Source organism: Vipera ursinii (genome assembly GCF_947247035.1).
Source record: "Vipera ursinii genome assembly, chromosome: 2".
NCBI lineage: Eukaryota > Metazoa > Chordata > Lepidosauria > Squamata > Viperidae > Vipera > Vipera ursinii.
The window spans coordinates 255,298,137-255,313,053 of NC_139513.1; the positions used below are offsets into that span (position 1 = coordinate 255,298,137).

The window sequence follows — 14,917 nt, forward strand, 5'->3', positions numbered from 1 at the left end:
CTATTCTATTCTATTCTATTCTATTCCCCCTACCTGTAAAATCCTGAACTTTTTATAGTCTATTTTGGAATATCATTCTACACACTGAAGCAGATTTTGAATATACTATGCATGGAGCAGTTGCGGAGTGGAAGCTCTCTGTCTCCATATTACTCTAGCAGGCCATTTCATTTTCAGGTATGTTGCCTAATACATATTTTAAGCAAGTAACGTATACTGCATTCCACTTAGCTTTGACCAATCTCATTGTTTTTAGACTTTATCCAGTTTTATCCCAAAGGAAATATCTGTCATCAATCAATCAATCAATCAAAAACCAGCAGAGTTTTATCAGCTTTCTAGGCTACTATGTTCTTTAATTTGATCATTTTTTGTTTATAATCTTTGACAGTACTCCTTCCTGTATTTCTGAACAATTCAAAGATGGGTGACTTCAGTTGTTGATTTGACTATCACTTTCTCACTGTAGAATTTTCACTAGAAAGTGAAAGATTCAGAACATGGAAGGAATTATATTAGGAACTCAAAACTTTACAGCAAAAAGAAAGAACAGTAGTATGATGGCTGTAACATTTTATAAACTGTAACTAACAAAAGTAATAATACATTCATAGTCAATATAAAAAAAATGAAATCATACCTAGGTATAAAATCTGATTGATTTGAAATTGCAGTTAGCTCGTAAACATAGGAATAGGAATCACCAGTCATAACAATGAAACTTTTGTTAGAATTAAGAGACTTTACATTGAAACTGAAAATATGATTGGCAGAAGGAGCTTCTAGCATTGGAGAAAACCAATTCATTTCTGAGTTCCAGGAATACAGAGCTGATTTATCTTTGCTAGCAAACAGCACATGCACTGCATTAAGAATCAAAGAAGATAAGAAGGTTAGAGAAAAATGTTCAAATTTTAAGAATTTTCTTTTAAAAAAATAATTGGTTTTGTTCAAGCTACATTTTGCATTTAGTACTTCTGTTTTAAAGATGTACAAAGTGCTTAAAAGGGTGCTCTGCAAAGGGCACTGAAATGAATAAACATCAGTCTTTGAAGCAACCATGTCTTCTGGAAGCTCAGCACTGCTGCTTCTAAGGCTTACAACATTCATATTCATGAGTACTGTATGTATATATGTAGACAACACTTTTGCTGATATCACAAATATAGCAAAAGGATTGTGTCTGCACAGTGACATTTAGACAATCAGGGAAAGACTCATGCAAGCAGGTGTGCAAAGCGTTCCTAAAGGAGGGAAGAAATGTTTGCACTTTGCAGCATGTTCTAATTTTGCCTGCCAGTCAGCAACAAAAACCTTTATTCCCCTAGCAAGCCCAAGACATTCCTGAGGTTGCAAAGGTTAGTAATTTTGCTGTGGCAAAAATAAGTAATTTTGTCTACTATAAATCTGCAGTTATGAACCTATAATTCAGATACGTGTTGAAAACTGTTCTGTAAGTTTATTTGTTATCTCCCAGGAAGCTTGGGTTGTGAGAATGATGGTGTATATTCAGGGTGAATCATGTGTGAATTAATGCAGTGTTAAAGATAATTGTCATACTTACCTAAACCGGAAGGTGGGGAAAAAGTATGGATTGCATTTACTCCTCTGATGGAAATGGACTGAAAATATCTGAAGGAAAATTGCCCTGTCTCCCAGAGAAAAATTTCACATGTACTGTTGAGCTCTATGGAGAGTAAATTCAGACAGCTTTCTATGAACATGGGTATTTATAATTAATGTAATAATCAATAAAAAATAACATCTAATAAAATAGTTCATTTGAGGAAACACTATGGATGATAGAACCAGAACCATGTTTCCTTTATTCATTACAAACGATTTTCTCTTGTGTCCGTAATATCAGAAAAAACTATTGACTAATTATGAAACAAAAGGAAAAAAACAACTAGCACAAGTATATATTATCAATTTTACGTAGTTGGCCTTTTTAAAATGTTATATAGTAAGTATATATCCCCTTCATGGATTACTGCCTTGTCCCCTTCATGGATTACTGCCTTGTCGTGACGAAGGGGCTTGCGTAATTCAATGAAGCTACGAGCTATGCCGTGCAGGGCCACCCAAGACGGACAGGTCATAGCAGAGAGTTCTGACAAAACGTGATCCACTGGAGAAGGAAATGGCAACCCACTCCAGTATCTTTGCCATGAAAATCCTATGGACAGTACAAAAAGGAAAAACGATATGATGCTGGAAGATGAGCCCCTCAGGTCAGAAGGCGTCCAATATGCTACTGGGGAAGAGCAGAGGGCTAGTACTAGTAGCGCCAGAAAGAATGAAGCGACTGGGCCAAAGCCGAAAGGACGCTCATCTGTGGATATGTCTGGTGGTGAAAGGAAAGTCCGATGCTGTAAAGATTTTTTCTCCATAGGAACCTGGAATGTAAGATCCATGAATCAAGGCAAGCTGGACGTGGTCAAACAAGAGATGACAAGACTGAACATCGACATCTTAGGTATCAGCGAACTAAAATGGACAGGAATGGGTGAATTTAATTCAGATGACCATCAGGTATACTACTGCGGGCAAGAATCCCTCAGAAGAAATGGAGTAGCCTTCATAGTCAAGAGTAGGAAAAGCAATACTGGGATACAATCCCCAAAATGACAGAATGATCTCAATTCGAATCCAAGGCAAACCATTCAATATCACAGTAGTCCAAGTCTATGCCCCAACCACCGGTGCTGAAGAGGATGAAATTGACTGGTTCTATGAAGCCCTACAGCACCTTATAGAACTAACACCAAAAAATGATGTCCTTATCATCATGGGGGATTGGAATGCTAAAGTAGGAAGCCAAAAGATAACCAGAATAACAGGCAAGTTTGGCCTTGGAGTACAAAATGAAGCAGGGCACAGGCTGATAGAATTTTGTCAAGAGAATACGATGGTCATAGCAAACACTCTTTTCCAACAACCCAAGAGACGGCTCTACACATGGACATCACCAGATGGTCCACACAGAAATCAGATTGACTATATGCTCTGCAGCCAAAGATGGAGAAGCTCTATACAGTCAGTAAAAACAAGACCAGGAGCTGACTGTGGCTCAGACCATGAGCTTCTTGTTGCAAAGTTTAGGCTTAAACTGAAGAAAGTAGGGAAAAGCACCAGGCCAGTCAGGTATGAATTAAATCATATCCCCATTGAATATACCGTAGAGGTGACAAATAGATTTAAGGAATTAGATCTGATAGACAGGGTGCCTGAAGAACTATGGACAGAGGTTCGCAACATTGTACAAGAGGTAGCAACCAAAACCATCCCAAAGAAAAAGAAATGCAAGAAAGCAAAATGGCTGTCTGAGGAAGCTTTGCAAATAGCTGAGGAAAGGAGGGAAGCAAAAGGCAAGGGAGAAAAAGAAAGATACACCCAATTGAATGCAGAATTCCAGAGAATAGCTAGAAGAGATAAGAATGCCTTCTTAAATGAACAGTGCAAATAAATAGAAGAAAACAATAGAATAGGGAGGACCAGAGATCTTTTCAAGAAAATTGGAGAGATGAAGGGAACGTTCAATGCAAAAATGGGCATGATAAAGGACCAAAAAGGCAGGGACCTAACAGAGGCAGAAGAGATTAAGAAGAGATGGCAAAATTACACAGAAGAACTATACAAGAATGAGCTTAACGTCCCTGATAATCACAATGAGGTGGTCACTGACCTCGAGCCAGACATCCTAGAATGTGAAGTGAACTGGGCCTTAGAAAAGCTGAGCAACAACAAAGCTAGTGGAGGTGACAGTATTCCAGCTGAGCTATTCAAAATCTTAAAAGACGATGCAGTAAAAGTGCTACACTCAATTTGCCAGCAAATTTGGAAAACTCAACAGTGGCCACAGGATTGGAAAAGATCAGTTTACATTCCAATTCCAAAGAAAGGCAGTGCCAAAGAATGTTCAAACTATCGCACCATTGCACTCATTTCTCATGCTAGTAAAGTTATGCTTAAAATCCTACAAGCTAGACTCCAGCAGTATGTGGATCGAGAACTACCAGAAGTACAGGCAGGATTTCAAAGAGGCAGAGGAACTAGAGATCAAATAGCCAACATACGCTGGATCATGGAGAAAGCTAGAGAGTTCCAGAAAAACATCTATTTCTGCTTCATTGACTATGCTAAAGCCTTTGATTGTGTGGATAATAACAAACTGTGGCAAGTTCTTAAAGAGATGGGAGTACCAGAACATCTTATTTGTCTCTTGAGAAACCTATATGCGGGCCAAGAAGCAACAGTGAGAACTGGACACGGAACCACTGATTGGTTCCAAATTGGGAAAGGTGTCCGGCAAGGCTGTATACTGTCACCTTGCCTATTTAACTTATATGCAGAGCACATCATGAGAAAGGCAGGGCTAGAGGAGTCAAAAGTTGGAATTAAGATTGCTGGAAGAAATATCAACAACCTAAGATATGCAGATGATACCACTCTAATGGCAGAAAGTGAAGAGGAACTGAAGAGTCTTTTGTTGCGAGTGAAGAAGGAGAGTGCAAAAGTTGGGTTGAAACTAAACATTAAGAAAACCAAGATCATGGCATCCGGCCCTCTCAATTCCTGGCAAATAGATGGGGAAGAAATGGAGGTAGTGACAGATTTTATTTTCCTGGGCTCCAAGATCACTGCAGATGGGGACTGTAGTCAAGAAATTAAAAGACGCTTGCTCCTCGGGAGGAAAGCCATGGCAAATCTAGACAGCAAACTAAATAGCAGAGACATCACCCTGTCAACAAAAGTGCGTATAGTCAAGGCTATGGTCTTCCCAGTTGCAATGTATGGCAGTGAAAGTTGGACCATAAGAAAGGCTGAGCGCAAAAGAATTGAGGCCTTTGAACTCTGGTGCTGGAGAAGACTCCTGCGAGTCCCTTGGACTGCAAGGCAATCGAACCAGTCAGTCCTAGAGGAGATCAACCGTGACTGCTGTTTAGAAGGCCAGATCCTGAAGTTGAAACTCAAATACTCTGGCCACCTAATGAGGAGGAAGGACTCACTGGAGAAGAGCCTAATGCTGGGAAAGATTGAGGGCAATAGAAGAAGGGGACGACAGAGAATGAGGTGGCTGGATGGAGTCACTGAAGCAGTAGGCGTGAGCTTAAATGGACTCCAGAAGATGGTAGAGGACAGGAAGGCCTGGAGGAACATTGTCCATAGGGTCGCGATGGGTCGGACACGACTTCGCAACTAACAACAACAACAAATATATCAATAAATCATCATTAAACAAAGTAACTTTTTAATTATAAAAATCACTACAGGTTTTTTTTCTTGCTTCAGTTTCTACACTTAACGTAATTCTACCAAATATGAGTACCTTTTGCAAGAATTAGATAGACGTCAGATCCAGAAATGACAGCTTGGACTTGTGTTATTCCATTGACTGGCACTTCTTGAAACCTTATAAAATCATTATCTGACCACTTGAATAAAAGAGGTGTATGTGTGGATTCACAAGGGACAATGACTAGGTAAGTTGTACTTCTTCTAAGGAAAAGATCCAGACTCAAAACTCCATTCACAGAGAGTTGATTATGGAATATGAAGATGCCATTATTCCAGTGGAAAATCTGTAAAATGCAAAAGAGCTCTAATTATAACTAAAATTGGAAGAAATCAAATATGTTAAAATATCTTTGTCCTAAATATGATACCTGGTATGGAATATGAAAAACTAGAATATATTTCTTGTTCATTATATGTATATACTGTAAATAAACAGCCATAGGAATTATTCATAGGAAGAGCAAAAGTAGTAGCATTTTTTAATTTGTACCATATAATTCTACATAATTCTCTTTAAAAAAATTCTTTTTGAAGGAAAAGATGATCATTGTCTTTTTTTTAATAAAATTGCTATTGACACTCCTGCACCTATTTCATTACTGGTTGGTCAAGGGATGTGTGTGAATGCTTTGTTTTACATTATGTCATCATCTCTGGCAATCTGCAAGCTTACAGACATCAGTTAAATTTGAAAAGAACATATCCCAAGGGACCTCTCACCATGGGTCTTTTTTCAGAAAAGGAAAACAGAGCTGTTAGGGGCAACAGAATTCTCAATTACCTGCAGCTGGAAAGTAAGCTCAAGAACATTGGCACACCTGGCAAGTGAGCAGCTGTGTCTCTGGCATGGCCAGAGGCAGGGCTCGCTTGAAGCTGGCCAGGAACTTTTCCCAGCCAGAGACAGGTCAGAAAATCAGCGAACAGAGAGCCAACAGGAACTCCAAAAGAAAAATCATGTTTTGTCAAAATGCATTTGAGCCATAGACTATGGTTAATGCCATAATTGTCCAGCAGTCCATAAGAGGTTTCCAGTCCCTGTTAAATGAAGTTGTTGGTCTTTCTCTAATCAAGTCAATTTTTGTCATCCCTGCCAGTTCTAATCATCTTCAGCAACCATTCTTCCACTGTTCTGAAACCACTTGGAAATCCCATCATCAATGAAGGAAGAAGCGGTCTTGTATTTTGAAGTGGGGGCGAGGTCCTAATTTTCTCCAACATGCAGAAAGGGGTGCCAAAGGACCCCGACATCGCCAAGCTTTTCTACAAAGTTGATCCTGAGGAGTTGTTTTGGGGCAGTTTATTTTGCCACCAATGCCCGCACTAACAAAATGGTGGCAATCAAGAAGATGTCTTACAGTGGAAAACAAACTAATGAGACATTATCAAAGACGTCAGGTTTTTGCAACAGCTGAAGCACCTGAACACCATAGAATATAAAGAATGCTATTTGAAAGAACATACTGCCTGGCTAGTGATGGAATACTGCCTGGGATCCGCTTCAGATCTGTTGGAAGTACATAAAAAGCCACTTCAGGAAGTAGAGATTGCTGCCATTACTGATGGTGCCTTGCAGGGACTGGTGTATCTTCATTCACATTATAAAATTCAAGGGATATTAAGGCAGGAAATATTCTCCTAACGGAACTGGGTCAAGTGAAACGGACTTCAAATCTGCAACTATAGCCTCTCCTGCCAATTCTTTTGTGGGAACCCCTTACTGGATGGCTCTGGAAGTAATCTTGGCTTTGGATGATGGACAGTATGACAGAAAGGTTAATGTGGGTCTCTTGGAATTACCCGCATCAAATTAGCAAAGTGGAAACCTCCTCTCTTCAATATGAACGCCTTATATCACATAGCCCAGAATGATTCCCATGCTACAGTTGAATGAGTGGACAGACTCTTTTAGAAGATTTGTTGATTACTGCTGCAGAAAATACCTCAGGAGCGTCCATTATCATCAGAACTTTTGAGACATAATTTGTATGATGTGAACGTCCACCCTGGTTCCCCATAGACTTAATTCAGAGAACCCAGGATGTGGTCCGAGAGTTGGATAAACTTCAGTATTGGAAAATGAAGAAAATCCTTTTCCAGGAGGTCCACAATGGCCCTCTGAATGAGTCTCAGGAAGAGGAGGAGGACAGTAAGCATGGGACAAACCTGACTAGGAAGATGGACAATCTGGGCAGCAATCATTCAATGCCCAGCATATCTGTGAGCATGGGCAGCCAGAGCAGCAATGTCAACAGCATGCAGGAAGTTGGAGGAGAGCAGTTCTGAGCTGCTTCTGATGCATGACAACAAGAGCACCATTAACACCACCAGAACTTTTATTGCACCTCAAAAGCAAAGAGAATTCTGAGGGGGTTACCACTGGGGCCTTTTGTCTGCACATATAATTTATTAATTGTTTGACTGAAGTTTTTCAAAATAACCCAAGGCTGAAAAGCACTTTTTTTCCTGAAACTTATGCAACATGTATATGTGCTAAGGTAATAAACTCTTTTGTTTCCTTTCTAGTCCATAAAACATCACCATTGACATCACTATGTGACTTCTCTCTTCAAGTTCTACAACAATCATGGAGAGCTTACATTGACAGCCATGTATTTTACTTTGCACATTTGAGTATTAACTGGATAGATCTTGCTGAAGAGGAAGCATCACCACTGGAGAGAGGCATGTTGTATGCAGAATGGTAGAATGGTTTGGAGTCTTCATTGTTACAGGGGAACTGGAACTTGAACTAAAGCTTTATATGCTATAATATATATATGGTTCTTGATAATGTGGGCATCAAGTGCAAGATCCACCCAGAAATGGGATGTATGGTCAGCCAGAGTAATAGGAAGCATTGCAGGTTAGGAACATATTTAAAGCAGAGCTCCAACTGAGAAACGTTTCTTAGCAATAATTGCTTATCACTTCAGCTGATAAATCAGTAATCATCATTTTGAACACAGAACAGTAATTTGCAGATATGAATGCAAAAACATGTCCTGAAGAAGGACGTAGAAGCAGCCAGGTACATATTTATGTAGGTGGTATTCACGTTGCATTTATTAATGTACAATAGAAACATAACAGTAGAAAAAAGTCTAAATTTCAAATATTTCCAGTGATCATATGATTCAAATATATACGTATGAATTTGCTGCCTGATTTGTATGCATACCTTTAAAGAATTCACAAGGCTGTGTAGGTTCTGAACATGTTACTAGATAATATGTTACTAGGTGAATATTCAAACAAGGCCAATACAGGAAATAAAATGAAGATACTCCTAACCTGGGTAGACTTGGATTCTGGTCTACAACTTGCAATAATCAGATAATGGCTTTGGTTCAAATTGAAATATTTTATATCACTGGTGGCTGGCACCACTATAGACTGTACCTGAAAAAAAGAAAATGAAATACAATAACATGTATCTAATACAACCTTTAAAATATATCTCACTTCTTTTACTATAGCAATGCAGCTTATGGCAAAATTATGTAAATAAAATGAACATCTTAACATCGAGCACTGTAACTTCCAAATTTGTCTCTGAGTTTTTTAGTATTTCCTTATAAGTGTTAGGAGCTGCATTATAGGCATGGTAATCCGTAACTTACATAACATTTAAGAATGAATCTTGGATAGTTAAGTGATTTATGATAGATATCAAGCTGACTCGATGATGATGAAAGTATCCCAATTATGTGTTTATGAGGACATGGTTTAAAAATCTAGGTACAGAAATGTTATGTCTGAAGACTTAAGTTCTAAAATAATTTTTACTGTCCTTTTGTTTTCCTGCCCTTCCAGCTTCCCATGCTGGTCTGTTGATGATACCTGGCCTGGTTCCTTATTTCCTGCCTTGCTAACTTTATGCCTCACACTGAGCATCAATACACAATTTCTCTTACTCTTAGGTTTTCTATGACTTGGAGCTTTATTTTTGCGACCTTGTGGTCTTTCTTGACTGACTATATTCATTTCCCACAAATATATATCCTCCCTCTGAACAGTTATAAAAATATTCATTCTTCTCGCCTGATTCTTCCAAAAATTAGGTTCGTTGCATCCTTTGGCTTTTCCCTTGGAATTACTTTAAAAACTGTTCTGTGATACTTTTGATATTACACAAGACTAGTCTGATGCCATCATGATTAAAATGCACTCCGTATTTTTATACAGAACGAGCTTATCTGAAAATGAATTCCAACTCTGAGGGAGATGGGTGGTTAAGAAAGTTGAAGTATAATAAATAAATTCCCAATCACTCAAATATCTAATCCCCCTCTTGTTATTTCCACTGTCACATTCATTCCTCATCTTGCTGTCAAATTCACAAGCATACGTAACACTTTAGTCTTTTTATTTATTATTTTTAGATAGCATTCTAAAGTGTGTTTCACACTTTAGAACGCTGTCTAAGGTTGGGTTTTGCCGAGTGAATCTCAGGCCTATTTCTACAGTTTTTCTGAAAGTAATTAGTGAGATCACTTTAGGTCTGCTGCCTTCTGGCTTTTCACTAAACCTACTTATTGGTTCTAAGACTGAAATAACTTCGTTACACTATTGCCACTCCAGACTGAGAATTTTTTTTTAATTTTTTTAAATTTTAATTCCATTTATATCCCGCCCTTCTCTGAAGACTCAGGGCGGCTTACAAGCTTAGCAGTAGCCTTCATTCTATGTACATGCCTGCTTATTAGGGCTTTCATACACCCCCCAAGCGGCATTATATTTGTACTTTTTGGAATATTTTGCAGAACAAAGTTATTTTTCCCCTAGGACTAAATTCATCTTATATTTTTTTGAAGAAATTCTAGCATTCAATTAATTGTGCCCAAATGGTATTTAGCTTTGCCTCAAACAGATGCTCAACTCATGCATGCTGTACCATGGTTTACAAACAAGTATTTATAATTTTTCTGATATTGCTAGCTTTGATATTATCAGGGAGAAGAATTTTCAATTCAAGTATGTGAGTTGTAAACAAGCTGAAAGGAAATTTGGATAATGAAACAATATTACCTCTAGCAGCTGAAATCCAGAGGTAAACAGGAACACAGTGTTGTTAGAAGGTCTATCTTCTTTTATTCCACCATGAGTAATTATTAAATAGGAGGAGCCGTTGATTTGAAATGCCATACAATGATGAGGATTCTCAATACTGAATTCCTAAGCAAAAAAGTAAACCAATAGCTTTTGTTACTATTCAATTAATAAAATCCATGAATTATTTTAAGAAAATATTTTTTAACATTTCTCTCTATTGAAATGAGATTTATAGGTAGCCCTCCTTTAGTGATTCCTCAATTAGCAACTGTTCAAAGTTATGACCGTGATGAAAAAACAACTTTACAATCAACCCTCACATTATAACCTTTGCAAGTCTGTAAAGCAAAGGAAAGCTGAAGAACATAAGCATGACCATGGTTTCAATTAGCAACCATTTCACTTAATAACTGAATTGCTGGTTCTAATTGTGGCTTTTAAACAAGGTCTATCTGTGTATCATATAGTCTGAAACAAGGCAGGTAGAAAGTATGAAAAAGGGTTCAATTTGTACATTGTGGGTCAAATTTTTTACAGTATTTACCTCAACAGGAACAAAAACTCCACGCCATTGATATATTGAAGACTTTACAGCTGGATTTGTTCTCAACAATAAACCATATAAAAAGTCTCCTTCCATAAAGAAACACCAGCTAGATATTGATTCTTCCTCAAAACTTTGTAAAACGGCAAGTACACTTAACCCACCCTCTGTAGTTAAAAGAAAATTAATGCTATTAACAATACATATTGGCATAAAACAAAGAAAGTCCATATTGCTAGCTGACCAATGGCTTCATCCCAAATGACCATGAGCTGTTAAAACCAGGCCTTTTTTTTCTCATAGAACGCTCAGAACGGAGTTCCGGCACCTTTTTTGGATGGAACCTTGTAGGATAGGCAAGGCGGGTTGTATGACATGTGTGAGTTCCGGCACCTTTTTCTTTTACAAAAAAAGCACTGGTTAAAACTGTATTACCTAGAAGAAAAAAGGCAAATAGGATCAAGTCTACAGGTAGCTGCTTATCAAACCATTCCAGAACCTTGGGAACAATTCAGGACAATCCAACAAAACCACTAGCCTCTCACTGCTGTACCTTCCCATTGAAAATTTTACTCCAGTTGCCCACCGGGAGAACACCAAAACAATAAACAACTGGCACCTATCCTGGTTCTTCCCTGATCATATTGTAACTACAAAAAAAGGAAGGGAAGAAAAAAACCCTTAAGAAGTCACATTTTGGGGAAGAAAGGGATCAGGTAAAATGAAATTAAGGGAACCAAACGGACACTTCCAATGGGAAACTACTTGATTTACAGCACACACAAAAAAACAGCACAGACTTCTTGGATTTTTTTCTAGAGGGAAAGCTAACCCAGTGGCTAATTGATTCAGCTTCCAAGGCTTACATATGTTTCGGGATGCTATGAGATCAACACAGAATCCCAGAACATATATAAGGCACAAAAAGGCACAAAGCCAACCTTGGATGGATACAATCATTGTCTATGGAAGGGGCATTAGTTCTCTGTGATTACTTTATTGTATTGCCCTGTACACCGCCCTGAGTCCTTCGGGAGAAGGGCGGTATAGAAATTAAATAATAATAATAATAATAATAATAATAATAATAATAATAATAATAATAATAATAATAATTACTACTACTACTACTACTACTACTACTACTATGCATGAGTTATAAAAACCGGTCCTCTATAACCTATCAAAACCCATGAATTGACTTACTTATCCCAAATGCAGAATCAGGTCGTGTTTCCCATTCCACACTCACTGATGTATTGAGTCCATTGCTCCGAGATATTTTCAAGTAGACTGCAGTGTTTGCTTCCTCAACTACAATAGAATTTGTCCTAAGAATTATGGAAGATTTAACAAAGCATATAAATAGTGATCCTTTTTCAGATTCATTTCTCCAAGTGCTATACAACTAAGTAAATGATAAAATAAAAATACGAGGAAGGTGTTCTATCGGCATACTGATTGTAAATAAGCTGTTTTTCAGCACATGTAAAATCTGACATATTGATGTGAAAATAGCAGACTTTTTCATAGTAGTTTTGAGAGTAGATACTACGTATAATGTAAATATTCTATAAATTATAGCAACATATTTAGAAATGTAACCTGTGGTTTTTTAAAAATTTTCATGGTGTATTCAAAAGATACCACTGTACATATTTACTTAGAAATAAATGTCACTGGTTTGGGTGAATACAGAACAGATTGTGCAAAAACATCTGGAGAGTGCTTTGTCAACTGAGTGGAGCAGTGATGGAGTCAGGCCAGTTCAAGGGCCTCACAACTTTGTCTCTGGCCATGCATGTGCCCAGATAGTTCTTCCAGGACTGTCGCTGTACTGATCATAAGTCATCCTAAAAGCTGTGTTACCCTGTGCATTCATACACAGTCAGTTCAAGTGGGAGCCTCAAAATCAGTTAAGCCATTTAGAAGACATGGCATTCATCACTCTTGAGAAGTAGTTTGCTTTGTTTGCAGCACAAGGCAACCTTCAGAATGGTTTTGCACATTTCTAGTTTGGGCTGCTTATTGTTTGCCATGGGATCCAAGGAAAGCAAAACAGAGAAGTACACAGATTTATTTTAATAGAACTGGCACAATACCATATTCCATCAACAATAAAACAGTTTAGACCAGGAATAAAAACTGAAGCTAGAAAATGTTAATGAAATCTCCAAATGTCTACTGTTAAGGAAAAGATGGTCAATATATAGAAGCATTTAAATGTATAACTATTATTTAATGTATTTAAAATATCTGTATACTCTCTCCCATTAAAATATATTGATAATAAGCAATGAAAAAAAATTACTATCAACATTTATGGTGGCTATTTATCTTCTTTATGACATTTTTATATATCTATAACTCTGACATTTGCCTTTTTCTGTGTTATAAATATGAAGAAATTTAAGAAGACTAAAGACTAAAGTATGTTAACTTTTATAAATAACTATCAAATTAATTTCTGACCTAACACAAAAGTTACCTTTCTGTAACTGGAAAGATACTGAAAAGTCCCAAGGGGGCTTGATTTTGCAACACTGTGATCAGCGTTTCAGTTCTTGCACCCAATCTGGCTCCACCAGTTGGATTGAACAGTGTAACCATGAAATGTTCATCCATTTCTGGTTCAGCATCCAGGATGGCACTAATATGCAGATTCTGAATAAAAAGCAACGTATTAGTATCAAAACCTTGGATATCAGTATAATTGCATTAAGACATGGAATGAAATCAAGGAGGACATGTTAGGATGGAAGAAACTGTCATTGTTGGGGACAATTTATTTTTAATCGCAATTTTATTAAAAATTACTATTACAAAAATAAAAACTAATACAAACTAAATAAAATAAAATAAAAATAAATATATAATGAAATTACTTCCAATAAGAGCCTTGGTGGAGCAGTGGGCTAATGCCTCCTTAAGTAACACCAGCTGCCTGCAACTAGTGCATGTTCGAGTCCCACCAGGCTCAAGGTTGACTCAGCCTTCCATCCTTCCGAGGTAGGTAAAATGAGGACCCAGATTGTTGGGGGCAATTAAGCTGACTTTGTAATAATGCCGCTTTGGGGGGGGGGCGAAAGCCCTAATAAGCAGGCATATACATAGAATGAAGGCTATTGCTAAGCACATTGATTTGTGCTTTAGATTGTAAGCCGCCCTGAGTCTTCAGAGAAGGGCGGGATATAAATGGGATTTTTTTAAAAAAAACTTGATGTCTTTTGATTTTTTTGCCACATTTTTTTCAAAGCTTTCACAAAGCTCTTTTGTAAATCCAATATCAGAAAAAAATATCCAGGTCATTCCATTAATTTATTATTTGTATATCCCTTTAACTTATTAATACATCAGGAAAAAACAACAGGTAAAGAAAAATTGTTAACTTAACAAGAGTTGTTTAACAGGAATATAGTGAATATAAAATGAAATCAAAAAAGCAATTGGCTGCAGAGGGATTTAGTTGTCAATTGGGATTTAATTTTCAATGGTTTTCATATACATAATTAAGAGAAAGATGTGATGTAGATAATAGGACATTTGGAACCGAGCAGCAAAAGACAGAATATGAACTATGTACAAATGATGAAAATGTAATTCCTAAAATTACTAAAACTTTTATTGAAATTTGAAATGGAAGAAGAACAAGAAGAACATGTGAAAGATGGTAGGATAAAATTGGTTAAAAACTGTGGACACAATATACTGATGGAACAATGAGAAAATATGTATTTAAAAGCATTGAAATTTACCAATAAATAAGAATATTTGTAGTTCAGGGTTGAAATGATGGGTCCTTAGTGCTCTCTGAGTTTGGTTGTTTTCTTGTAGATCAGACATGTCAAACTCGCGATGTCATGTGACGTTGCACAACATATCGGAATGGTTTTGCCATTGCTGGCAATGGGGAGGGTGCGGCTTCTGGATGACACGTCTGGCCTGCAGGGCGGCAGTTTAACACCCCTGTTGTAGATGTTTCATTACCCAAACCAGCAATGAAACCAGCATTTCATTACC

General features: G+C 37.4%; 1 protein-coding gene across 1 annotated transcript in view; it reads right to left on the reverse strand.

Moving 5' to 3' along the window:
• ADGRV1 (adhesion G protein-coupled receptor V1) overlaps positions 1–14,917 on the reverse strand; it is a gene marked incomplete at its 5' end in the record, with an annotated part of 249,459 nt that overhangs the window by 161,094 nt on the left and 73,448 nt on the right. Inside the window, 8 exons of the mRNA XM_083351665.1 lie at positions 641–863; positions 1,565–1,687; positions 5,333–5,585; positions 8,593–8,700; positions 10,330–10,476; positions 10,898–11,064; positions 12,104–12,228; positions 13,386–13,561. Coding sequence (XP_083207791.1) covers positions 641–863; positions 1,565–1,687; positions 5,333–5,585; positions 8,593–8,700; positions 10,330–10,476; positions 10,898–11,064; positions 12,104–12,228; positions 13,386–13,561 — 1,322 coding nt within the window. The remainder of the gene's footprint in view (positions 1–640; positions 864–1,564; positions 1,688–5,332; positions 5,586–8,592; positions 8,701–10,329; positions 10,477–10,897; positions 11,065–12,103; positions 12,229–13,385; positions 13,562–14,917) is intronic.